At 47.2% G+C, this 24,935-nt stretch overlaps 1 protein-coding gene and 1 long non-coding RNA gene across 2 annotated transcripts in view; one reads left to right on the top strand and one right to left on the bottom strand.

Annotated features, from left to right (window-relative positions):
• The window catches only part of LOC119842872 (CMT1A duplicated region transcript 4 protein homolog), a 75,156-nt gene extending 56,066 nt beyond the window's left edge, over window positions 1-19,090 (bottom strand). The window contains exons 1-2 of the mRNA XM_038371580.2: window positions 18,791-19,090; window positions 12,282-12,372 (exon numbers count right to left, since the gene is read on the bottom strand). Of these exons, the coding sequence (XP_038227508.2) occupies window positions 12,282-12,372; window positions 18,791-18,811 (112 nt within the window). The 5' untranslated portion in view covers window positions 18,812-19,090. The remainder of the gene's footprint in view (window positions 1-12,281; window positions 12,373-18,790) is intronic.
• A 3,147-nt stretch (window positions 19,091-22,237) lies between these two features.
• On the top strand, window positions 22,238-24,233 carry LOC122456583. The gene is made up of 3 exons (XR_006275528.1): window positions 22,238-22,388; window positions 23,555-23,557; window positions 24,222-24,233. It is a non-coding gene; the product is annotated as an uncharacterized LOC122456583 (long non-coding RNA).
• The last annotated feature ends 702 nt before the right edge of the window (window positions 24,234-24,935 follow it).

The following is a 24,935-nucleotide window of genomic DNA, read 5'->3' on the forward strand; positions in this document are numbered from 1 at the left end:
GAGGCAGACTGGGAACAGGTTGCTCACTGCTGCCGGTGTCAGGCCCCCCGCTAATCCCCCAGGCCACCCTGGACCCCGTATCCCCCTGAAGCACAGGGCCCACCAAAGCACGGGGCCCAGAGTCATTGCCCCGATCCATCCTATGGATGGGACGGCTCTACGACCCATTCTGGGCACCACCAAAAATTATTCAAACCTGGAGTGCATGCCTCTGGCCACTGACTGCAGTCTGTCCTGACTCTAAGTCTGGGTCTCTTTTAGCTTGTGGGACACTAGCTAGTATGTTTACAGAGTTCAGTGACTACTAGCAGCTCTTATTTTCATTTGCATGGGCTGGTAAGAACTGAGCAAAAACAAGGGACTATTGTAATGTACGTTAGAATGCACACGTAGAATGACATAACCAAGAATGCTTTGTTAATATGAAACAAAGGGGAAGGAACTACTTATGGAGAGCGAAGTCTACTACACCTCCTGAATGGCCCTTCATTAGGGCCCAGTTGTGCCATCCTTACTAGTCCCTTAGTGTATACAGTCCATAGGTGCCACTCGTAGTAAGGTACTACTCAGCACGAGCAAAGGCAGGACAATGAGACCCTAACAATGAATAATATACAGGCATCTGTGTTTGCACAAATATATTTGTGTGTTCTGTGCCCCCACTGGGCCAGATTCTCCTCTCACTTCAATGGCTTGCACCAGTGAGAGGCAAAGGAGTTCCATGAAGGAGAGTGGAGTCTGCCCCTCTAGGCTGCCAGCTGGGATAAAGCAGCACAGCTCTATGGACTGCAGCTGAGGATCTGGCCCCTTTGCATTTGACTTTGAGCCTAAAACTCAGCCTGAAGCACCAGTTTTGGTTTTATTTCAAGGTGGAATCAGGCAAAACTGAAGATGGGTCGAAAATGAAACTCAGATGAAACTGGTCAGTTTATAAAACCCAGAGTGTCCTGTTTTCTGATTCCAGGGTAGATGTGCCCCCGAGAACCTGGAAATAAGGGTTCTCACATGATTTTTGCCCAAGATGATGAGATCTTGTGAGACCCGCTGGTTTGGTGAAGTTTCTGCTCCTTGGGGCCGAAATCTCATGAGACTAGCTCCTAAGGTTTCAGCAGCATCAAATCCAGGCACTGGACTAAACCTAACTCACATACAACTAGCAGCTTCTCAGTCCATATCTCTTTGCAAACCACTGAATATAAATGGTTTCCAGGCAGGACAACATGTGCTAAAATAAGCCTAAGGTTAACTCAAACTTCAGGCCAGGATCACCAAAAGCCTATGAAACTCATCAGTGAACCTGCTTCAAGTTCCAGGTCTGGTTTTGTTACAAAAATTTTGTACAACTCCAGTACACATACATTATTCATGTCTTCAAATGCACTTGTAATAAAACACATTAATCAAAGACATTCATCATACATATTCTACGCTTATTGAAGCTAATTTTGGGAAAGGGCTCATGAGATTTTTCTATATTGAATAGAAAGAAACCCAAGAGACAGTGGGGAAAGGTTAATTTCTGTTATTTGCGGGCAGTGTTGTTCCTCTTAACAAACCTGCCTACCATGCCACATGCACACAAACAAAGGATCAGCAGTCAGGACGTTGCTTTACATTGATCTAGTAAACGTATTCTGGGCTGCGTGAGCCATTTGCTTTACAACAGTCATAAGGATATTGGTGATGAAACACCAGTTCCGTGGGGCTTAATAGGTCATGACCATAATGGGCCTGGCTGGAAAGGAGACTGGGAAGACCAGTGAGATTGAGAAGACATGACAATTTTTGAGTTCTGGAGAACTATCCGAGGACATACCGCCCCACCCATATCTGCTTAGCAACGTTCCCAAGAGAAATTATGCATGAAGCCAGATCCTTCTGCACCTTGAGTGTCTTTGGCAAGTTGAGCAACCTGGCATGAGAGACTGAACATGAAAAGCCAGGTCAAAGTGTTTCCTGCACAGTCTTGAAATGGAATCTTTGCTTAATGATGTTGTCAAATGTTCTGCCTCTGTAATGCACCAGGAAGACCATTTAAAAAAAAAATAAAGTTTGGCTGCTTCCTATTCCAGGGCATTATTTGATATAGGGCAAGGGGGACAATTACACCCCCCCCCAAGACTTTTCATGTGTATATGTGCCCCACTAGGTCTTCCATTCCCTCTTTGCAGGATAGAACATAATAACATATGACATTGTATATACTGACACAACTCCCCTCCACAGAACTTTTCTGAAATGTGGCCAGTCCTACCCTTGATTTTGTGTTTCCCTACTCTTCCATGCCTTGTCTCCAAAGGGCTACTCTACAGCTTTCTGAAGATGTGCTGCAAAGGATGATGTGTGTGGTCTGATGAAGCTGAAACATGCATGCTTACATCGCTACGGACATGTGAATCAGTGGCTCTCACCAATTACGAGGCAATTTTCCAATCTACCAAGCCTCCCCTCTCCGGCCCTTCCTCAGAAGACATGCAGCACTTCCCCAGGAAAGGCTTTTGAAGGGTACAGCGCAGGTTCTGGTAATGGGACATAAAACCTTTGCCTGAATCCCATCCAGTTAAGTCATGACTAAAAGTTCCTACTAAAGCTGATCAAAATCTTTTATCTCCCAAAAAATGTTCTGCCGAAAAATGCAATTTTATCCAAAAAAATATATATACTATATATATTTGCAAGAAAGGGACATTTTTGACTAATATTTTCTATAGGAAATTTCTAAACAAAATCTTTGGTTTGGTTTCTAACTGCATTTTTCATTTCAGTTTGGTACTCGAAAAACAACAAGAAACAAACATTTCAATTCGAATCAAAATGAAACAACATTTTTAGTTTTATTTAGTTTCAAGACTCCCTGAAGAATCTCAAATTAAAATGTTTCATTCAACATGTTTTGCTGGGGAAATAAAAGACATTTTTTCAGCCAGCTCTGTTTGCTACTGTCCATTTGATGGCCTGTGTGGAATAACGAATCAAGGTCCTGGTCTATTTTCCAACAGACGGATGTCCATCTTGCTAAACCCACCCTCCCATCTAGGTAGTCTCAGCAGCAAGATCAATGACTGAACAGTCATGAAGACTGTACTTTTCTCCTTGAGCTTCTTTCTCCAGGTCAAGGTTGAGGCAGATGGACAGTAGTATGTGGAGAACTTTTCACTGCTGTTGCCTCAAGCTTTACTTATTCTGTTGATAGAGAAATTCTGTCTACAGGCTCCTCAATATATCACTTTCCAGCACCCACTTAGGGTACATCTGTGGAAGCATGTAGAGTTCAAACACTGCACTCCCAGCTAGCACTGATATAAATAACTGTGTAGACGGGAAGCATGGCTTAGGTGAGTACAGTAGAAACTGTCTGCATTTAATCCAGCCCAGAGAAATCTTGACCCAATCCCAACAAGAAAACTTGATGAAATATCTATTCCAGCAGGAGGTTCCAGTACCTTGCATTTTTGAATAGCGTGTGCTTCAGACACTTAACAAGCACATTGCATGTTGGCAAGTGCTAGAGTCCCAAAGAAAACATCAGGCATTTCTAATTGAATTCATGTATTCCACCCACTGAAGATAGATACTCAAGAAGCCAGCAGTGATCATGTGAGTGACAATCATCCAGGCATTGTCACCTCTCTGGCATCTGCACCACTTCCTGGAACAAATAAAATGTGAGTTCAAAGACCAGAAAAGATGCTGCTGAACTCACAATGGACGGATGCCATTTATATAAATCTTTATGCTATTGTGGATGGTTGGAAATTGTGTGTTGAAATTGGGGAGGGGTTGCATTTGTGTTTTTGTGGGGAGGCTGATGAAAAGTGGCTTGTCAACAAAATGAAAATTTACACAACTTGTTTTAATGGCTAAAATCTAAAATTTGGGGGTTTTCTTTCAAATACCAACCCCTAAAAATATTTCTATTGCCAAAAAACTAGAAACTTTTCAGTTTTTCAAATAAACCTCCAAAAATTGAGATGGAAACATTTAGAAGAAAACTAAAAGGTTTCATTTTTGTCAGGATTTGGGGGTGGGGGTGGGGTTCAGGGGGAAATACAAGTCCCAACCAGCTGTAGTCTGAGATACCAAAGACATCATTAATTAATACAAGACAAAATGGACACTCAACTAAAGGAACCAACAGCCACCTCCCAAACAGCCATCTTTCCTAGACACGACACCTTTTGAAAAGGTCTGATACCAACAAACTCAGAGCTTGACTACCCCATGTGTTAGTGCACACCACCTGGGCTGCGAGTTCTAATGTACAATAGCATGCCGTGAGCTAATTGTCTGTGCGGACCTTGCTGGAGCAGTACATGATCCCTAGTGCACATTGATGTAGTACTGTGAAACGGGACTACAGCAGCACACGCTAGGGAACTTTTACTGCACACCAGCAGGGTCTACATGGACAGTTAGTGGGCAACACGCTGATGTGCATTAGAATCTACACCCCAGCTGGTTCACACTCAGGCACCGCAGACTGTTCGAGCAGCTGTGGAAGCGAGTTCAAGAACTGCGGGTCCTTCACTGAACATGCTTCCTCATTGCAGCTCCTAACGCAGGGACAGGTGCAAAGAAGGGCTACTAGGTCGTCCGAGGAATGGAAAACCTGCCTTATGAGAGGAGACTCAAAGAGCTTGGCTTGTTTAGCCTAACAAAACAAAGACTGAGGGGAGATAGGATTGCTCTCTATAAATACATTAGAGGGATAATTACCAGGGTGGGAGGGGGGTTATTTAAATTAAGCGCTAGTGTGGACACAAGAACAAATGGATATAAACTGGCCATCAACAAATTTAGATGAAGGCTTCTAACCATCAGAGGAGTGAAGTCCTGGAACAGCATTCCAAGGGGAGCAGTGGGGGCAAAAAACCTAACTGGCTTCAATACTGAGCTTGATAAGTTTATGGAGGGGAGGTATGATGAGATTGACTATAATGGCATGTGGCCCATCTGCAACGGCTAGCAGCAAATATCTCCAATGACTAGAGGGGAAGGGCTCTGAGTTACTATAGAGGGGAAGGGCTCCGAATTACTACAGAGAATTCTTTCCCAGGTGTCTGGCTGGTGAGTCTCACCCACATGCTAAGGGTCTAACTGATCGCCATATTTGGGGTCCGGAAGAAATTTTCCTGAGTAGGCTTGGCAGAGCTACCCTGGGGTTTTTTGCCAGGTTTTTTGCCAGCAGAGAACCTGGCCCAACAGTTCTGCTAGATGAGGCATAAACCTTTAGCTGAACCGACTGGAGCTGTGTTAAACGTGCCGCAGTTTACTAGCTACAGCCTTGTGGCCTCTGTAACAGGCCAAGAGCAAGACTGCTTAGGCCCTCCCGTGTAAGAAGGAAACTGATGTCAGGGGGCTGGCAGTGAAGGCCTATAGCTTAGCCACAAGGTCACAATTCTAGCACCATCTGTTTTCAGTATCTCCCTGGGCAGGACTCCAAGCTTATAACAACATATGCATATATCTGTCTCCATACAGTATATGTTATTTGCCTCCTCCAGCACTCTGATGGCCAGTGGTTGCCAGCAAGGCTTTGGAGATGGACTCTCTGTTGCGTCCTGGCAACTATGCACACCTTGCCTTGAGGGAGAAACTGCAGGCCGCATGGCAAGCAGACCAGTGTTTTTGCCTGTCAAATGAAGCCATAAAGTTTAGCCCTGCTAAGTGAATGTTAATGGCTTTGCTGGCTTTATAAGAGCATTCTTTTCTCTAAGATGGTGTTCTGCAGCCTACAGTCGCTGAGCCTGAGGGTTCAGACAGTGTTATTATAACCCCTTCCACGTGGGTGGCAACAGAAACATCTGCAGGCTGATGGACACGTACAGTACAACATGAGCTAAGAAAAATAAGTGGTTGAAAGAAAACTCGCCTCACCCACCTCAAGATGTCCAGAGCATGATTGCTCTGCTGCCTGTTGTTTGAATTTTGGAGAAAGCCTGTCTTTCATGAGGGAAGGGGGCTGGGTTCAGCATTCCTCAGCCAGCTGGTCCCACAATTGTAAAGAGTCACACTTGCTCCCCACGGGAGGTTAAATGCAATAGCCCAACTCCTGCTCCCTTTTGCAGCAGGGGCGGGGGAGCAAATCCTGTAGATCTGCTGCGTCTGTGCATGGCTAGATTGCAGGAACCGCCAGGGAGGCATGCTTCCTGTGTGCCACAGGGCCCAGCTCCAGGGGGGCTCCTGGGGTAGCCATGCACAGCAGTTCTCTGGGGGCAGGCATGGGGAACAGGCTATTATGTGGATACCCCTTCCTTCTCCATGCCACAGAGAGGAGCTGCTAGGGCTGCAGTGACTAGTCCAGATCTTCAGCTGAAGTATTTGCTGCAGCATGGTGTGGTGGCTTCCAGCTTGACCCACACACTGGGATTGAACCGGGAACCTCCATCGCTACAAGTATGAGCTGCTACAGCTAAAGAGCCAAGGCTCCCAGCTAGACTCATATCCCCTGCAGATCTGAGACAGCGAGGGACCTGTCACACACTCACCGATGGGTTACTGTGCACGGCTTCCTGGGAGGAAAGATTCCTCCCCCCTGCAGTCCGCGAGCATGCAGCCAAGTGAGTTGGGCTTTGGGGAGAGGATTTAGACCAAAATGCCTATGGACAGTACAATGGCTGTGACCTTCTTTCTGGGTGTGACTCCTAGATATACCTCTAGGATATGTGCTTGCATCGCTGAAGTTGGGGTTAATTGCTGCATGGTGCATGCATGTGTGCGTACACGTACACACACACACACACACACACACACACACACACACCCCATCCAGGCACTTTTGCAATGTGCTCTCACTAAAAGAAAGCAGCGGCAGGTGGGGCTGCTTTAAATCATGTATGGAAATTAATGGGTAAGGGTTAATGATTAACTAATTAATGATTGGTACTGAAGCTTATCGCCTTGAGCAGCAGCCTCTGTTAGCCCGGTGGCTCAGGATCACGTCTTGTGCTGTTAGTGGTCTCCTGAGTGAGAGCTCCTCCTTCTGTTTCAATTGTCCCTTCCTAGGGACCACAAGGGGTTCCCGACCTATCTATCCAATTTCTAATGAGCATCTCTTGGAGAAAGTACTACACGCCTTCTCGCTCTTCTTCGCTTTGCTCTTTGTTCCCCTTATCTCAGCTGCCCTCCTTGGAGTTTTCCTTTCATTCTAATTCCACCAACACAAACTGGACTAAGCTCTCTGTTTTTTGAAGCTGTTGGTGAAAATGTGGCCAAATCTCATTGAAGACCAATGGGAGCTGGGTGCCAGACAGCCTTTGAAAAATCGCAGCCCTAGCACAGGAGAAAGGTGTCACGCTGACAGCTCTGCAGGATGCCATTCTCCATCTGTCCACAGCACAGATATTAGCAACCCTCATCTTACTGCCCAGTCTCCATCAGCACCAGGGATGGCCAGTCACCACCAGCCCTTGCCCTCTGTGCTGAGACTAAGGGTATTAATTAGTGCCAGTCATGGAAGTGGGCTCTATGGTGCATATACCCACCCACCATGAAGGTCAAGTTCATTCCGGTGTAATCCAAACCCACTCTGGGTGGTGCTTGGGTCACAGAGAACAGCTGAGCTGGCTGCAGCCTGGGTTTTTCACCAGTGGTTGTTGAGCTTCGTGCATTTAGATCTACAAGTCACAGGTTCAATCCCCACAGCTGCCAGCCTGCTCTGGAGCATGCAGTAACATTAGCTAGCGAGTGTAACTCCTACTAATGATGATTTAAGCGAGGGTTGAATTTGTTTCACAGACTCATTTCATACTGAACAGTAACTACTTTTAGTCCCCACCAAGTAAGTGCATTCACACTAGTGACCGAGAGACTGATAGGTCTGTAGACCATTACTCAGCCCCCAGACCATTTGGTCTCCTTCTCAGCCTCTCAAAAATGACTATTTTACACAGCACCTCTGCAGCACCCAGAGGATGCCCCACCACAGGAGAAATTCTCAAGGGAAATTACGTTGGCTTTAGAGCTCCTATGAGCTTCCAGGGCTGAAGTTCTGACCCTCTATCAGTCACTGACAGTACCACCACCCACGCTGCATTCTGGATATCTAAGGGCCTGATACAGCCTCCAATCCTGTAGTGTCTGAGAGCCTAGAATCTTTAATTAATTTGTCTTCACAACACACAGGTGGAGAAATACTATTATGTCCATTTAAGAGATGGGAAACTGAGGCACAGAGAGGCGATGCTCAGCCATCTCCCAAGTGTGTGAGGCAGCATGGGAGAAAGCAGAAAGGTGCTTGATTGAACATTGAACAAAGGGGCAGCGAAGGCTGGCATCATGACCGGGTGATCAGAGGAAGGAGTCGACCTTTCAGTAACCAATGAGAGATGATAGATAGGTGGAGATAGGTCTGATGCAATAGAGAAAGGGGAACCCATTGAGGGATGCTAAGAGAGGGATGACACGGTCCAAGCAATGAGCAAGAAAAATGACTGTTGGAGCAGCCTTCTAAATGGATATGAGCAGGACATGACTGCCTTTGTCAAGAGAGAACGATGCTGCAATAATGAAAAAGCGAGCCAGGAGCCAGGAGGAGAGAGGGTTGGCTGTGTGGATGGACAGGAAAGGCCAGATCTTAGATGTTCTGCTGAAGAATCTCCAAGACTCAGACAGTCTGGCTGTGAGGACCTAAAGAGAAGTCCAAGTCGAAGAGGACACCCAGGTTACGAGCCTGAGTGACAAGTGGAATGGCGGTGTTATCCACAGTAGGAAGTAGTAGGACGACTTGGAGTGGAGAGAGGGAGTGCAATCTTAGCCATTCTGAGCTCAAGCTGATAGCTAAACATCCACAAGGAGATGCCAGAGAGACAGGCTGAGACTGTAGTTTGGACAGAAGACAGGTCTGGAGTAGAGATGTCCAAACATCACCTAGATTGTATGGCTGTATTTGCACACATTTAAATTAAAACAATAAGTCACACACCCATATTTTGCTATGTTGTGCTCTTCCACCTCTAGAATACCAGTACTCTCTGTGAAATATCACCTCTCTTTAGGATGGATAGCTTCATGACATTAATGCCCAATACAACAGATTTCCCCTCTCCCCACTCCACCCAGCAGCCATTCCTCTAAAAGCTGCTACCAACAGCTAACTTCAAAATCCTGTGCCCAGCAGACTGTGAAGAGATGCTGCTGCTGTTTCTGTAGCACAGGGCGACTTGGTGTGTATGTATGTATGTAACCACATAATGGCCGTACAAGGCCTTCGGTGCAAATGGAAGCCAGGCTGCATCTGTCTTTCCATGAAATCAATCCTAGCACATAGCAGTCATATAGTGGGTGACTTGCCAGCTCAATGCTCTGCTTTGAGATTCTGGCATCACTCCTGCTTCCAATTTCATTGAGAGCCAACGGAGCAGAATCCCAGTAAAGAACAATTGCACCTCTTCATACAGCATGTAATAAACAGATAACGTGTTGATATTTGACTCCCTGGACTGAATCAACTACAAAACAATGCACTCAGCTAGGGAAACAGTAAGCCTGCCTAGCGAAAATAAGTTTAACCACTACTGTGTAAATACTAAACCTGCTTAGAGAGAGGACTAATCAATGTTAGACAACTTTGGGCTAGGTTCTCATTTGAGCCATACTGATTTATTTCAGAGTAGCAGCCGTGTTAGTCTTTATTCGCAAAAAGAAAAGGAGTACTTGTGGCACCTTAGAGACTAACAAATTTATTAGAGCATAAGCTTTCGTGAGCTACAGCTCACTTCATCGGATGCATTTGGTGGAAAAAACAGAGGAGAGATTTATATACACACACAGAGAACATGAAACAATGGGTTTATCATACACACTGTAAGGAGAGTGATCACTTAAGCCATCACCAGCAGCAGGGGGGGGAAGGAGGAAAACCTTTCATGGTGACAAGCAAGGTACGCTAATTCCAGCAGTTAACAAGAATATCAGAGGAACAGTGGGGGGTGGGGTGGGGGGGAGAAATAACATGGGGAAATAGGCTTGAATAGAGACTGGGAATGGATGAGTCATTACACAAAGTAAAACTAAGTTAATTCTATCCAGTTTGCAAATTAATTCCAATTCAGCAGTCTCTCGTTGGAGTCTGTTTTTGAAGCTTTTTTGTTGAAGGATAGCCACTCTTAGGTCTGTGATCGAGTGACCAGAGAGATTGAAGTGTTCTCCAACTGGTTTTTGAATGTTATAATTCTTGACGTCTGATTTGTGTCCATTTATTCTTTTACGTAGAGATTGTCCAGTTTGACCAATGTACATGGAAGAGGGGCATTGCTGGCACATGATGGCATATATCACATTGGTAGATGCGCAGGTGAACGAGCCTCTGATAGTGTGTCTGATGTGATTAGGCCCTATGATGGTGTCCCCTGAATAGATATGTGGACAGAGTTGGCAACGGGCTTTGTTGCAAGGATAGGTTCCTGGGTTAGTGGTTCTGTTGTGTGGTGTTTGGTTGCTGGTGAGTATTTGCTTCAGACTGGGGGGCTGTCTGTAAGCAAGTACTGGCCTGTCTCCCAAGATCTGTGAGAGTGATGGGTCGTCCTTCAGGATAGGTTGTAGATCCTTGATGATGCGTTGGAGAGGTTTTAGTTGGGGGCTGAAGGTGATGGCTAGTGGCGTTCTGTTATTTTCTTTGTTGGGCCTGTCCTGTAGTAGGTGACTTCTGGGTACTCTTCTGGCTCTGTCAATCTGTTTCTTCACTTCAGCAGGTGGGTATTGTAGTTGTAGGAATGCATGATAGAGATCTTGTAGGTGTTTGTCTCTGTCTGAGGGGTTGGAGCAAATGCGGTTATATTGTAGAGCTTGTCTGTAGACAATGGATCTAGTGGTATGATCTGGATGAAAGCTAGAGGCATGTAGGTAGGAATAGCGGTCAGTAGGTTTCCAATATAGAGTGGTGTTTATGTGACCATCGCTTATTAGCACCGTAGTGTCCAGGAAGTGGATCTCTTGTGTGGACTGGTCCAGGCTGAGGTTGATGGTGGGATGGAAATTGTTGAAATCATGGTGGAATTCCTCAAGAGCTTCTTTTCCATGGGTCCAGATGATGAAGATGTCATCAATGTAGCGCAAGTAGAGTAGGGGCATTAGGGGACGAGAGCTGAGGAAGCGTTGTTCTAAGTCAGCCATAAAAATGTTGGCATACTGTGGGGCCATGCGGGTACCCATCGCAGTGCCACTGATTTGAAGGTATACATTGTCCCCAAATGTGAAATAGTTATGGGTGAGGACAAAGTCACAAAGTTCAGCCACCAGGTTAGCCGTGACAGTATCGGGGATACTGTTCCTGACGGCTTGTAGTCCATCTTTGTGTGGAATGTTGGTGTAGAGGGCTTCTACATCCATAGTGGCTAGGATGGTGTTTTTAGGAAGATCACCAATGGACTGTAGTTTCCTCAGGAAGTCAGTGGTGTCTCGAAGATAGCTGGGAGTGCTGGTAACGAAGGGCCTGAGGAGGGAGTCTACATAGCCAGACAATCCTGCTGTCATACACTGAGAATCCTCTTCATGATATCTGCTGGAAGTTACACATCTTGTGATCCTAACTGGCAAGACACTATAGAATAAGCTAATACTTCAATTCCTGGGACCAATTTTCTCCACTCAGGTACAGTCACTCAGTGGGGACTTCAGAGGGCAAAATTTACAGGTGGGCAAATGATTTGTGACAAGTAACTTATCTGATCAATATCACCTCTTTCTGTTTAATTGTCCATGAACAAATGCCAATATTCTCCAGTATATTGGAAATGAATCACAAAGTTCATCAGTGAATAATGATAGGTCTGCGGATAATTTGCAAACAGCTTTTAGTGCATATTCAAACTTCCTGCTGAGTTCCGTAAGTCACATGGCATTGATTTAATTCCCTGATTGATTGAATAAACTAACCAACAAGAGCACAACTTTCAAACTGCATAGTCAAGGGAAAAATTCACAGTGAACAATTCTCACTGTCCCTGGTTGGCTCTATATTTTGCTATTTGGTTTTGGTGAATATTTGAGCAGCTGAGCTTAAGGGCTGGTCCACCCCAGGACTTAATCCCCCACCCCCCAGCATAAAGCAAGCACACAAGGGGAGTGAGCACAGTCAAAGTGACTTTATTTAAGTTTGACTGCATTTTAGAGGGCTTGTTTTTTTCAATATTTGCTCAGCTGTAGATGAATTTAACCTTTGAGCTTGCATGGCCACTCCTGTTCCAACAGATCTCCAAGGGAGCTTTGCCATCGACTTCAATGGCAGCAGAATTAAACCTGGGGAGGTACAAGCTACATCACCCACAGTGCAGTCATCTTACCTTTCATTGAGTTCTTAAAGGTGCAAGCAGTGGCCATTTCCATCTTTGTCAGGTAATTGAACTCATCCCGTTGAGAAGGCTCCAAGATTTCCTTTAAAAAAACATCCATTTCTGTCTCTCACTAAGCAGGGGGGTGCAAAACATTGATCACAGATGGCTACGCAACCAAAAACATTTCCAGCTATTTTCCTCTCTCAGAGGCCTGCAAGCCGAGACAGACTGAAGGAAGTTGTACAAGTGCCAGTAAACAATTTACTATAGGGATGTCACTTTACTACTATTCACGGGAAATTGTGGTAGTTACTTTGTATACCACCAGGCACAAAGCCTTAACAAATACTCATCAGAGTCTTTCCCCTGACTGTAGTGGGTATTGGATCAGACCTTAAATACACATTATACAAGGGGGGAACCCACCCATTATTAATGTTGCAAAGTCAAGCATTCAAAAATTAGGAAATGCCAGAATGAAGATTGCCTGTGCAACTTTAATTCAGACCCCTTATGTGTATGCATGATAGTCTTTAATTACACAATCACATAATATTTCTTCCACAGGACCCTTGCCTCATTCAGTGCTCTTCCGTTGACCTAGCTACCACCTCTCGAGGAGGTGGCTCTTCACAGCAACCGGAGAACCACCCCTTTCACAGTCGTGTCTACACTGCTACTGCTGTGCCACAGTAGCATTTTAAGTGCAGACCCAGCCTATGACTCATCACTATAGTATCCAAGTGCTTCACAAATATTAATTGATTTTTTCTTACAACCTCCTGTGAGCTGTGGGGATGGTATTGTTCCCATTTTACAGATGGAGAACTGAGGCACAGAAAGCTTAAAGTCAAAACTATCCACTAATTTTGGGTGTCTGGCTGGAGACAATTAGTATAGGATTTTTTCAGAGTACTTAGCATTATACAGCACTTTATACATTCAAAGCATAGCTCCCACTGATATCAGTTGTAGCTGTGAGTGCTCAGTAGGGGCGTGTGCAAGGGGGGGCAAGCAGGGACATGCCCCACCCATCAGTCTAGCTCCAGGCCAGGGCAGGAGATGACAGCTCCACCAGCCCCGGGGCCATGGTGGGGAGAACCAGGTCCTCCAGCCATGGAGGAGGTGGGGAAGCGACAGCTCCTCTGGCCATAGGGGGCACAGAAAGTGCCCCTCCAAAAGAGGCCAAATTTTTATCCCTTTGCATGACCCTCATCACTTCTGCAAATCAGACTCCCCTACTCTCAGTCCCGGTCTCCTTTCCCAGCCAGTCTCAGTTCACCCCTTCCAGCTCCTTGTCCAATCTGTCTCACTCATCCCGCACTGACTCCCCGTCCTAGTCTCCCTCCCTGAGCTCCTCATTCAACCTCCATCTCTGTCTCCTTCTCGCAGGCTCCCCCCTGCTTGGCTCCTTCTCCCAGTCTGTTTGCCCAGGTCTCTCCCCGCACCCCAGCTCCTTGTCAGTTCTGTCTCCCCTTGTTCCCATTCCCCCATACTGGTTCCTAGTCCCAGTCTCCTTGCCCAGGCAGTTCCACTGTCCCCCCTCCAGCTCCTTGTCTGATCTCACTGTTGTTCCCCCCTCCCGCACCCAACTGGCTCCCAGTAAATCCCTTTTCCCTCATCAGCTCCCAATCCCAGTCTCCATCCAGCTCCCAATTTCCTTGTCCAACCTGTCCTAGCCTCCCCTCTCTCCACAGCTCCTACTCCCAGGCTCTTCGTCCAGCCAGTTCCAGACCCAATTTCTCTCCCCATCTCCCTCCAGTCCCAGTCTCACCAGACTTCATCTCAGTCTCCTCCTTTCCCTTCCCCAGTCTGGCTTTTGTCCCCACTGCATAGGCATCCACTGGCTTCTCCTCCACACCACCTGGGTGCCAGCAGGAGGCCCTGGAGAGCACAGGAGAGACAAAAAGGAAAGGAGTACTTGTGGCACCTTAGAGACTAACAAATTTATTTGAGCGTAAGCTTTTGTGAGCTACAGCTCAGTTCATCGGATGCATTATTTACACAGAGAACATGAAACAATAGGTGTTACCATACAGACTGTAACGAGAGTGATCAGGTAAGGTGAGCTATTACCAGCAGGAGAGTGGGGGAAACCTTTTGTTGTGATGATCAAGGTGGGCCATTTCCAGCCGTTGACAAGAACCTGTGAGGAACAGTAGTGGGGGCGGGGGGGAATAAACATGGGGAAATAGTTTTACTTTGTGTAATGACACCTCCACTCCCAGTCTTTATTCAAGCCTAAGTTAATTGTATCCAGTTTGCAAATTAATTCCAATGCAGCAGTCTCTCATTGGAATTATAACATGCAAAAACCAGTCAGAGAACACTTCAATCAATTTGGTCACTCGGTTACAGATCTAAAAGTGGCAATACTTCAACAAAAAAACTTCAAAACAGACTCCAACGAGAGACTGCTGAATTGGAATTAATTTGCAATGAAGTGAGCTGTAGCTCACAAAAGCTTACACTCAAATAAATTTGTTAGTCTCTAAGGTGCCACAAGTCCTCCTTTTCTTTTTGCAGATACAGACTAACACGGCTGCTACTCTGAAACAGGAGAGACAGGCTCCCAGCTGCCAGTTCGGGTGCCCAGCCGCACGCTGACCCAGAGCAGCCATTACAAGAAAAGTCCAGCTTTGTCCCATAGCCCTGGGTAGCAGCATGCTCAGCTGCTCTGTGGGGATGGCACACGTGCAGTTACTCACCAGTAGGAGCTGGAAGGGGATGGAGCATGCTCAGTGAGGAGAGATCCTGCCAAGCCTTTAATTGTCCCTACTGAACAGAAGCAAATTGCAACTGTTCAAAGACTTATAACTTGGCCAAATTTGGGTGGATTTTCACAGGGACAGCAAAAGGCACATCCCTGGCACAAGGGCTGCCACCCTGCCAAATTTTGAATCCCTGCTCCAAGACACGGGTGAGCTAGAGCTGTTCAAAGAGAAGGTCATTGGAATTTTTTTGAACATGGGCAATGTATTTATTTTTAACAATTTATTTTTTCCTGGTCTTGTTCTCAGAAATGGCTGAATGATTCCTGCTGAACTTTTCCAAACATATTCAGCCCAAGATAGACATCTGGCATGGAAGATTTCAGCCCAAATGGTTAAAACTGGGCAAAGTTATACGCAGGATTTTATAATGGGAAGTGTCAAGCAACCTTAATAATCGGCAGCATTACCAGCCCCACCTGTAATCTCCTGCCTGGCCCTTTAGTATCTCATGACTCATCCATCTGCTTGGATTATTTTTTTGCCCCAGACACCCAATATGCCTGTGTCAATGACCGGGACTGGGTCATGGGCAGCAGGTATAATAGGCCAGGGGAGGCTAAGCCTCCCCTAGCCCAGGCCCTGGCCCCACCCACATTCCAACCTCTCCGCTGAAGCCGGCAGGAGCTCCGCTGGAGGCCAGCTGGTGCCAGCCGGTGGCCTGGCACTGGGGCTGACACTGGGGTCGGCAGTCGACCCAGCGCTGTGCCAGCCAGCAACCTGGGACGGTTCGGCCGGCGGTCAGGAGCAGTTTGGCATGGGGCTTTTCCGGCTGCAGGGGGGGAGGGGGAGAAGGTTCGGGGCTCCGGCAGACAGGGGGCGGGGTAGGAGCAGCAGGAGCGGGGGCTGCATGGCTAGCCTCCCCAAAGTGAGAGCTCATGCACCGCCCATGATGTGGATGCTCATGCTTGGTGCTTGGAGCAGGAGTCAGGAATTGGAGCCCCGGGTCAGAGGCAGATTCAGGGTATGTCTACACTGTAATTAGACACCCACAGCTGGCCCATGCCAGCTGGCTCAGGCTCCCAGGGCTCAGGTTAAGGAGCTGATTAATTACAGTGTAGACATTTGGGCTCAGGCTGCAGCCTGAGCTTCGGGATCCTCCCACATCTCAGGGCCTAATACAGGCCAGCTGTGCTCGTTAGGTGGCCCAGAGACTGGCTCTGCTGCAGGCCCTGGCAGGTTGGCACTTTTCTGATACCACTGCCTTGGATCCTCCCAGCTCCTGTGTGCACTTTGGCGACAGGGTGGGCACGGCTCTCCCTTTCCCAGACCCCCAAATGCGTGGCCAAGCACCCTCACAGACGCCCACTTGGAAGTTATGCCTACTTGGTTATGCCCACTTGGAAGCGCTGTGCAGTTTGTGTCAGTGTTACGGCCGCCAGGCCCCAGCACTGTGAACAGTCTCACTGACCCAGGGGCTGAAGGACCAGATCCCAAGCAGTTCAACAGAGACACAAATCCTACACCCTACGTGCTGTGAATGATGCATTGTGAAGTCCTTGGGTAAGTCACACTTCCCTGTGCCTGTTTCTCCATCTGTAAAACAGATATAATATCCAGAGGCAATATGATTCAGTGGCTAGGACACTGGACTAGAAGTCAGAGCAGGGGTTCCCAGCTATGCCACTGACTGGCGCTGTGATGGTGTCCAAGACACGTCACCCGCTGCTCCTTTGTCTGTTTAGATTTTAAGTTTCTTGGGACTGAGGCTGTCTTTCCACTCTATGGGTGTACAGCACCTAGCACAATGCGGCCTTCATATTGATTGGGGCTGCTAGGTTCTACTATAATACAAATAATTAGAGACCTACTTCACTGACAGGTTGTGAAACAATCCATATTGGTAAAGGGCTTTGAGCTCCTCCGATCAGAGGAGTCATGTAATTCGCACGTTAAATTAAAAATATTTGCGGGGCGGGAGGAATGTGATCTTTCAGCCAAATGTGCTTTGCACAAAGCCCGCAGTGTTGCTGAATTGGCTTGGCACTCAGGTTTCCCAGGAGGCTGGCTGAACTTTTCCAGACATATTCAGCCCAAGATAGACACCCAGCATGGAAACTTTCAGCCCAATGAGGCTGAAATCTTTGTTTGCCTCACATGGGACTGTCCCATGCATTTCTAAGGGATTTCCGTTACAATCCACCACTGATCCATGTTTGCTTATTAGAAACCAGAATGGTGGAAAAAAATGGCTTAGATCCTTTATGACTCTCAGGGTGAGGAGGTCAGGCTGGATGGAGATTTTATGGCCTTTAATAAGAACAAAAAGGGAGAAAGGGGGAATTTTTTTTTTAAAGGAAGAAAGTCACTTTAAAGAGCAAATGCTGTTTCTTTTCCTTGTTTGTTTGTGAGTGGAGGGAATTAAAATCTCCCTTTGGCAGGGGAAGGGAAGGAGACACTACTCTTCAATGGTGCTGCAGTAACTAACGACTCCCCATTTCTCTGGTCTGTTCTGGGCAGTGTGTAGGCTGGTATTCCCAGGGCAACACCACTTCCTGGCCAGCTGATCTAGGTTGGCAGGCTCTGCTCCCCTACAGCCTGGGTATAATTCTAATGAGATTATTACCCCATAGCTGCCCCACCAGTGCAAAATGGCCCTAGAATAACTGTTACCAGCCATGGGAGGATCTGACTAGCACAGGGGCAACCTGTGATGGTGAAGATCACCATATTGGTTCCTACTGCACCCCTTTGCTGCTGACAAACAGAGTGTGACCAGGTATAGCCAGGGCTCCCTTATGGTCCAGTGATCCCCAGCTCCTGTATACCCTAGGGTCAGATGGCATAATTTAGAGCAGCCCTCAGGTTTCTCTAACTTGTGTCACAGGGCCAGAGTGGTGCACAGATGGCCCATGATTGGAGGGAGGGAGTGCAAAAGGCACCTTTGTCCTGCCTCCCTATGTGAGCTGTGCTGAATGCTCTTTGAATGCAGCTGAAGATCTGGGCCCAAGTTGCCAGATTGTGTCAACCAAGATAAACAGAAGGGGAGGTGATCTTACCTCTCTTTGGATGATTAGATTTCACTTCAGTGGACCCAGTTTTCAAATATGGGGACATTAATAGGAAGACCAAGACCTGGATGCTCAGGTGGAGCATAAATGTCCATCCTACAGGCATAAGGGCCAATTTGTGGCCCAGAGGCAGGTTTCAGACATCCTGTTTTGGTGCCTGCATGTGAAAATTGGGCTGGTTTGTTTGACCGCCAAACAGAACAAGCTCCCCAAGAGGAGTTTTATGTGCCATCAGCAGAAGGTTTCTGCACCAAGGCCAGTGGGATACTGCTGGAGCAAGCTCATCCCTTAGCAACAGTCATCCCAGAATCAGTCTAGTGACAACAAGCCCCATGGGCTTAAAGAGATAGCAACTTCCAGTGCCAGTGCATAGCAAGCAGAACTACTGCCCTAACAAAGATGCTCTGTTATTTTCTCAAATCCCTTTTTGCTGTCAACGACAGCTGTGTGCCAGATTATCTACTGGTGTCAATCAGCAGAGGTCCCCTAAAGTCAGTGGCCTTATGCCAGTGGGGTCCTGGTCCAGGACTAGGGCTCCGAGGCGATAGAGGAATACAAATAATAAAAATATGCCAGTTTCTAACAGCAGAGGCATTGAGTCTAAAATAAAGTGAGCACGTAAGTCAAAAACCCTATTCAGCAGTGGCTTGGGGGCTATGATAGGCCATGCAGCATGGTTTGCTGATACATGCATTTATTCCTTTACCTCACTTTTATAGAGGGGTGTGCACGGTACCTTTGCTACTGTTGTAACCATCCTCTTCTTTGCCTTGGCATTGGAAAGATAGCTAGTCCTTTCAGAGGGCACAGCAGGGATCCTAAAGTCCTCCTTGCAAAATCTCTCGCAGGTGTTAGTCCACTAGCTGGTATTGAATCACAGGATTTGGCATGACGGGTACTCTTCTGAAAGAAGCCTCAGCCTTTGTCTATTCCATGCAGCATCTGCTGTTGTTCTACCCCGCTGCTTCACCCCAGGTGCCCTCCTGGACCACAGCTCTGTCTGGATATTTCTCAAGAGGGGCAGCAGGTCACTGCTGGGAGCAGACATTGTGACCTAAGAGGTCACTTAGTCTGTTATTACACACTACAGCTGGCTTTAATATATTTGCATAATGCAATCCTGCAAGCTAAACAACCTTAATAGTTTTAATGTATTAGTAACATGCTCTGAATGATCAGCAATGAAACAGTTAACAGAGTAAATTCTGTAGCTACAGGGGACACAGAGCACAGACAAGGGAATAATTTTGCTCTGGCAGTAGGGTGGAGTAGCTGACCTAACCAGTCTTTTCTTTATCTTAAATCTATTCGCTTATGAGTCCTCCTGGAACTTCCATTTAGCAGCTCATGTCAACTTCAGGTGAGGACAAGGTATTTGTTAGGATCAGTGTCTGCCTGGGAGCAGCTTGGCCAGGAAAAATGCTTTTACACTAAAATGGAGAGCAATTCTATTTGCAAAGAAATAATACTTCACCTGCAGTGAGTGGGTGAAGACTTGATGCTGGAGGCTGGGTGTGGGTCAGTACATGGGAAAGATTCAAACACATGGTATGCCTGGATTAAGTAATACATTTGGCAGGATCCCCCACAATGGCACAGCTGTGTGCTCAGTTCCCCACCTCCCCCTCCGTTCCTGGGTTATGTTCCCTTGAAGTCCAGCAAAGGCTCTGAGTAAGCTTGATCATCATTGGGGCGGAACCTATCAGTGAACTCCTGCTTCCTGTTCCAGCACACAGGGCTATTTTCTCTCTTCCTGCGAGCCCCCTCCCTCAGCGAGTGACCCAATGTCCTCTGCTTTCTGAGGAAACTAAAAGGAAGGATAAACAAAAATAGGTTTGAAACTAGATCCTTGATTTCAAATGGGCAACTTTAAAATATTAAGGGAATTAGACTAGACTGAAGAACTCACCGATTTGAATGTGGAGAAGGATTGGAATTACTTTAAGTCAAAGTTGCAGAAGCCTGCATTCTGAAGCCTGCATTCCAAGCAAAGGGGAAAAAATCATAGGGAAGGGTTACAGACCAAGCTGGATGAACAAGCATCTCAAAGAGGTTATTCAGAGAAAGCAAAACGCTTACAATGAACGGAAGACAGGTAGAGCTGGACCTTGCAAAGAAAATTAAAACCAATAATGCAAGGTCCATTTGTTTGACCTCAATTGTATGCATGGTCTTAGAACAAGTTTTGAAAGTGAGAGCAGTTAAGGACATAGAGGTAAACAGTAATTGGGATAAAATACAACATGGTTTTGCAAAAGGTAGATTGTGCCAGACCCTCCTGATTTCTTTCTTTGAGAAGATAAGTAATTTTCTAGACAAAGGAAGTGTTGTAGATCTAATCTACCTGGATTTCAGTAAGATATTCGAAGCAGTTCCACATGATAAATTATTAAATTGGAGAAGATGAGGATTAATATGAGACTAGAAAGGTGAATAAGTATGGCAGGGACCAGTCATTCCTGTCTCTGCTCAAGTCCACAAACCGCTCAGAGACCTTTATGCTGGTAAAACACGCAGTGCAGTTTACAATGGTGGATTTCCACCACCCTTCTGCACTCCAAAGTCTTACTCCTACATGCCCGCCTCTCAGGCCTTCCTCAAGCGGGTCCTGCGGAAGGATGCTCCCTGCTCCCTCTTACCCCTGGCCCTTCGGACATTGCCATCAAACCTCCGCCCCGCGAACCATCCCCCAGCCGCTCACTTTACAATACCTAAGCCGGTTGTGTGACTTGCAGCTGGGCCGTCTCCAAACTGGGCCTGGGTAGCAACTGTACACACTCATGCTCCATACCCTTTCTCACCCTTGTGTCCTGCCCTGACACCAAGTGATGGGATCACCCATGGAAAGTGAGGAGCCCCGGTGGGTCAGTTTGTATTCCACCCTAGTCCTGTAGCCTACCGGGGATATTAGTTGGTGCTCCTTCACAGAGTTGTGAGCACGGCCATGTATTTGGTTTGGTTCACCTCCCTCCCTGATATTTGCCCCTTTTGCAGCATGAGGGAGACTCTGGTGCACATCTATCTTGAGTACACCAGACTGCAGCCCCTTTTCCAGCTCCTCCAGAACCTTCTCCTCAGCGGCTCCACATGCGGTTGTGCTGAGTGATCACAGTACCTGGAGGGGTTTGCTGCTGGTCACTGAAAAGGCATTGTGAGAGACAGAACAGGCTGGAGAGAGTTAAGGGGGCACAGCAGTCCCATAGTCTCAGGCTGCACCCCAGGGATCCCGTCACAAGGATCATAGAAGATTAGAGTTGGAAGAGACCTCAGGAGGTCATCTAGTCCAGAGGTTCTCAAACTGTGGTCCACAGACCACCAGTGGTCCACGAGCTCCATTCAGGTGGTTTGCGGATAGTTCCCTCCAAGGTGTGTGCCTGGGTGGCAGCACACAAGAGAATGAAGGGCCACCCACCTAATTAGTGGAGCCGTGCAGGCGTGGCTCCTCTAATTAGGTGCCTGGACCCTGGAGAAGACATACCTGTAAGGTGAGGTGGTGGCCTTGGGGGGAATAGGGTAGGTGGGAGGGGGCAGTGGGCTGAGAAGAGGGGGTGGGGGGAATTTGGGACATGCAGGGCTGCGGCGGCTGGAGAAAGAGGCGACTTTCCCCAGCTCCAGGGCTGCGGCTGGCAGGGATGGCCTTCCTTCCCAGCCTCAGCTCTGTGGCTGCTGTGGCAGGGGAGAGATTCCCTTCCTTCCCAGCCCCACCTTGGGGGCTGCAATGGTGTGGGAGAGAGGGAGAGATCCCCCTCCTTCCCAGCCCCAGCTCGGGGGCTGCCGCAGTAGGGGAGAGAGGGCACATCCATCACATTAGAAAGGTAAGACTACTGATATTAAAATATGAGTTGTGTGCTTTTATTTGTAGAACAAAAAAAGAGTAATTATTAATTATTATTATTAAGGGTTTTTTTATATAACGCTTTTATCCAAAGCACTTTATAATACTTAGCTAACAGTACAAACAACATTTGAAAAGATCATTAAGTGGTCCACCAAGACCCTCACCAATTTTCAAGTGGTCCATGAAAAAAAGTTTGAGAACCAGTGATCTAGTCCAATCCCCTGCTCAGAGCAGGCCTAACCCCAGCTAAATCATCCCAGCCAGGGCTTTATCAAGCCGGGCCTTAAAAACCTCTGAGGATGGAGATTCCACCATCTCCCTAGGTAACCCATTCCAGTGCTTCACCACCCTCCTAGTGAAATAGTGTTTCCTGATATCCAACCTAGACCTCCCCCACTGCAACTTGTGACCATTGCTCCTTGTTCTGGCATCTGCCACCACTGAGAACAGCCGAGCTCCATCCCCTTTGGAACACCCCTTCAGATAGTTGGTAAGGGTAGGGCAGAAGTAAGGGTGTGTGGTTGAAGGGGGTTATATTTCCATATTAAAGCAGGTTCTCTTGGGGTATTTGGGTGGCCCGTTCCATGATGCGATCTATTTCACTGGTGGAGTGCCCTTGTTTGGTGAAGGCAGTTTTAAGTGTGTTAAGATGTATATCCCAGACACTCTCTTTGGAGCGTATTCTGTGGTAGCTGAGTGCCTGGCTGTAGTTAGCAGATTTCCTGGTGTGTTTGGGGTGGTTACTGGATCTGTGAAGCTAGATGTGGTGATCCATCGTCTCAGGGAAACTCATTGTCACCAGAAACTTCAGAGCTGCCAAGAGTTCTCTAGAGTTCAAATATTCCTGGGAGTGAATCATCTCTCCCTCTCCCAATTTCCCAGAATCTTAGAGAGACATTCCCTGCTTTGTTCAGGACTTACAAAAAGAAAGGACAGGAGAGGGGAATGCTGCTGAGTGCTAGGCTCTGTGGCACAGATCTTGTATGTTCCGATGCACCATTGAATCATTTGTTCTGAGAACACCCCCTGAAGAGTCACATTAACCTTTCAACCAGACGTCAGAGTTTGGCCAGTCTCTGAGCCTCCCATCCTGGGCAGGGTTCCCTTTCCGAATGCCTGTGTGATGTGTACCTTAGCAGTGACAGTTGCCTTCAGTAATTGTCATTTGTCAGTGACACTGATTGTTTGCACAGTGACTAGGTTCTGTGTTCCTCCTGGGGAACTTCCTAGATATGGAGCGTGGAGGGTGGGGGAAGGGAGGATGTTTCACTCGCTTGATACTCAGGCTAAGTCCATGCCCTGAAATGAATTGCACTTGCCAATGTGATAAAATGCCAAGTGTTAAGGTGTAAAACATATTCCTGGCATTGCACAAACATTAACCCCCGAACACCCATGTGAGGTAGGTCACTTATTATCCACATTTGATAATGGGGAAAGTGAGGCAGAGAGCGGAAGTAACTTGCTCAAGGCCACAGAAAGAGTCAGTATCGGAGCCAGAATTAGAATGCAGAACTTTCTAACTCACAATCACAAATCTCCCAGATTAGACTGTTTCCAATCAGACTAAACCCATGGCACTTACAGTTGCTGCCGCTTTAAGCACCAGGGTGAAGGATGAGCAATTTTGCAGCTATTAGAAAGCCCTGGCCAAATTCTAAGCTGGTGTAAACTGGTCCAGCTCCATTCAGTGGTCTCTGGGCAATTCATACCAACAGCGAATTTGGCTCCATGTTGAAAATGATGGTGGCATTACACTTCATTTATATTGCAGCTGTACCCAGCATGTGCCAGGCACTGTACAGACATGGGAAAATACGGTCCCTGCTCCCACAGCCTTATGGCTGAATTCCCAACTCGCCCATTGACTGGGACTGTGTGCAGTTGTTTAATCCAGTTGTGAGTAACCACAGTCCAGGCCACTGTAACTGGAGATAGTCAAATAATATCTTGGCCTTTCTCTGCTAGAGGGCCCTGTGCAGTGCCAGAGGTCTATTCTGGGGAACAATTTCTGTGCCCCAAACCCAGTGCTGGGCTCCGCTCCCCTTGCTGCTGCAGGGCAAGCAAGAGATACCATGGAGAGAAGCCAGAGGGGACCATCATGTTCATCTTGTCTCACCTCCTGCATGGCCCAGGCCGGAGAATTTTGCTCAGTTCTCTGCCCCCCATCCTCATGGAGCTGGGGCTGCAGAGCAGGAGCTATTCACTGCCTCCTCCTATTCCTTAGCTTTGCATCTTATCAGAATCAGACAGGTCTCATTTCATGATTATACAAGATTATTTGCCAACCAAGCCATGCCCAGTTTAAGGCAAGTTGTGTGCCTAAGAGCTATCACATCCTGGGCCTCCCACGGTTGTCCATCTGGCATTCACATTCCGTATTTACCAGGATCCCCAGAACTGGAAGCATTCAAAAAATGTAAATAAGTCATAAATTAAAACACCAGTGACAGCCAAGCAAAAGCAATAGCGGGGGCGGGAGGGAAGGCAACACTTTGGTGCATCTAATCAGCCCCACGTTAGAGGTTCTGCAGAACCAGGAAAGAACCAGGTTCCCTGGAACATGCTATTTGGGGTGGGGTTAGTATACTAATTATAAGGGCTCTTTGTAACAATGCCAGCTTAGGCTGTGAAACTGCTCAGACAAAGACATCTTCATTCTGAATTTCTGATCCACCATCTCCTAGGATTAAACCAACCTCCTCCCAATTCTGGCTTCCACTTTCCTCTTCCTAGCTTCCTGCATCTGATCACCTGGTGAGTTCTTGGTGCCTTGACCTTCGAGACTCTTAACTCTTTCCTGCCTGGTCCCTGAATCCTGCCAAAAAGCATAGGAGAGAGTGGAATTTATGGATCGGACTCTTCACAGACATTCCCCAGTCTAGCATCTGAAGTTCTTCTGAGGTCCAGATGGATCACATACCCTGTTGCAAATGGTAACAAAGATTCTGCAGACCATTTCTGTACTTAATAACGCTCCCGCCTGCTCAGTAACTTCTGCCCTCTGTGGGGATGCATAGGAATCACTGAGGGTGGAGTTTGA

This window comes from Dermochelys coriacea, chromosome 14, assembly GCF_009764565.3.
Source record: "Dermochelys coriacea isolate rDerCor1 chromosome 14, rDerCor1.pri.v4, whole genome shotgun sequence".
Classification (NCBI taxonomy): domain Eukaryota; kingdom Metazoa; phylum Chordata; order Testudines; family Dermochelyidae; genus Dermochelys; species Dermochelys coriacea.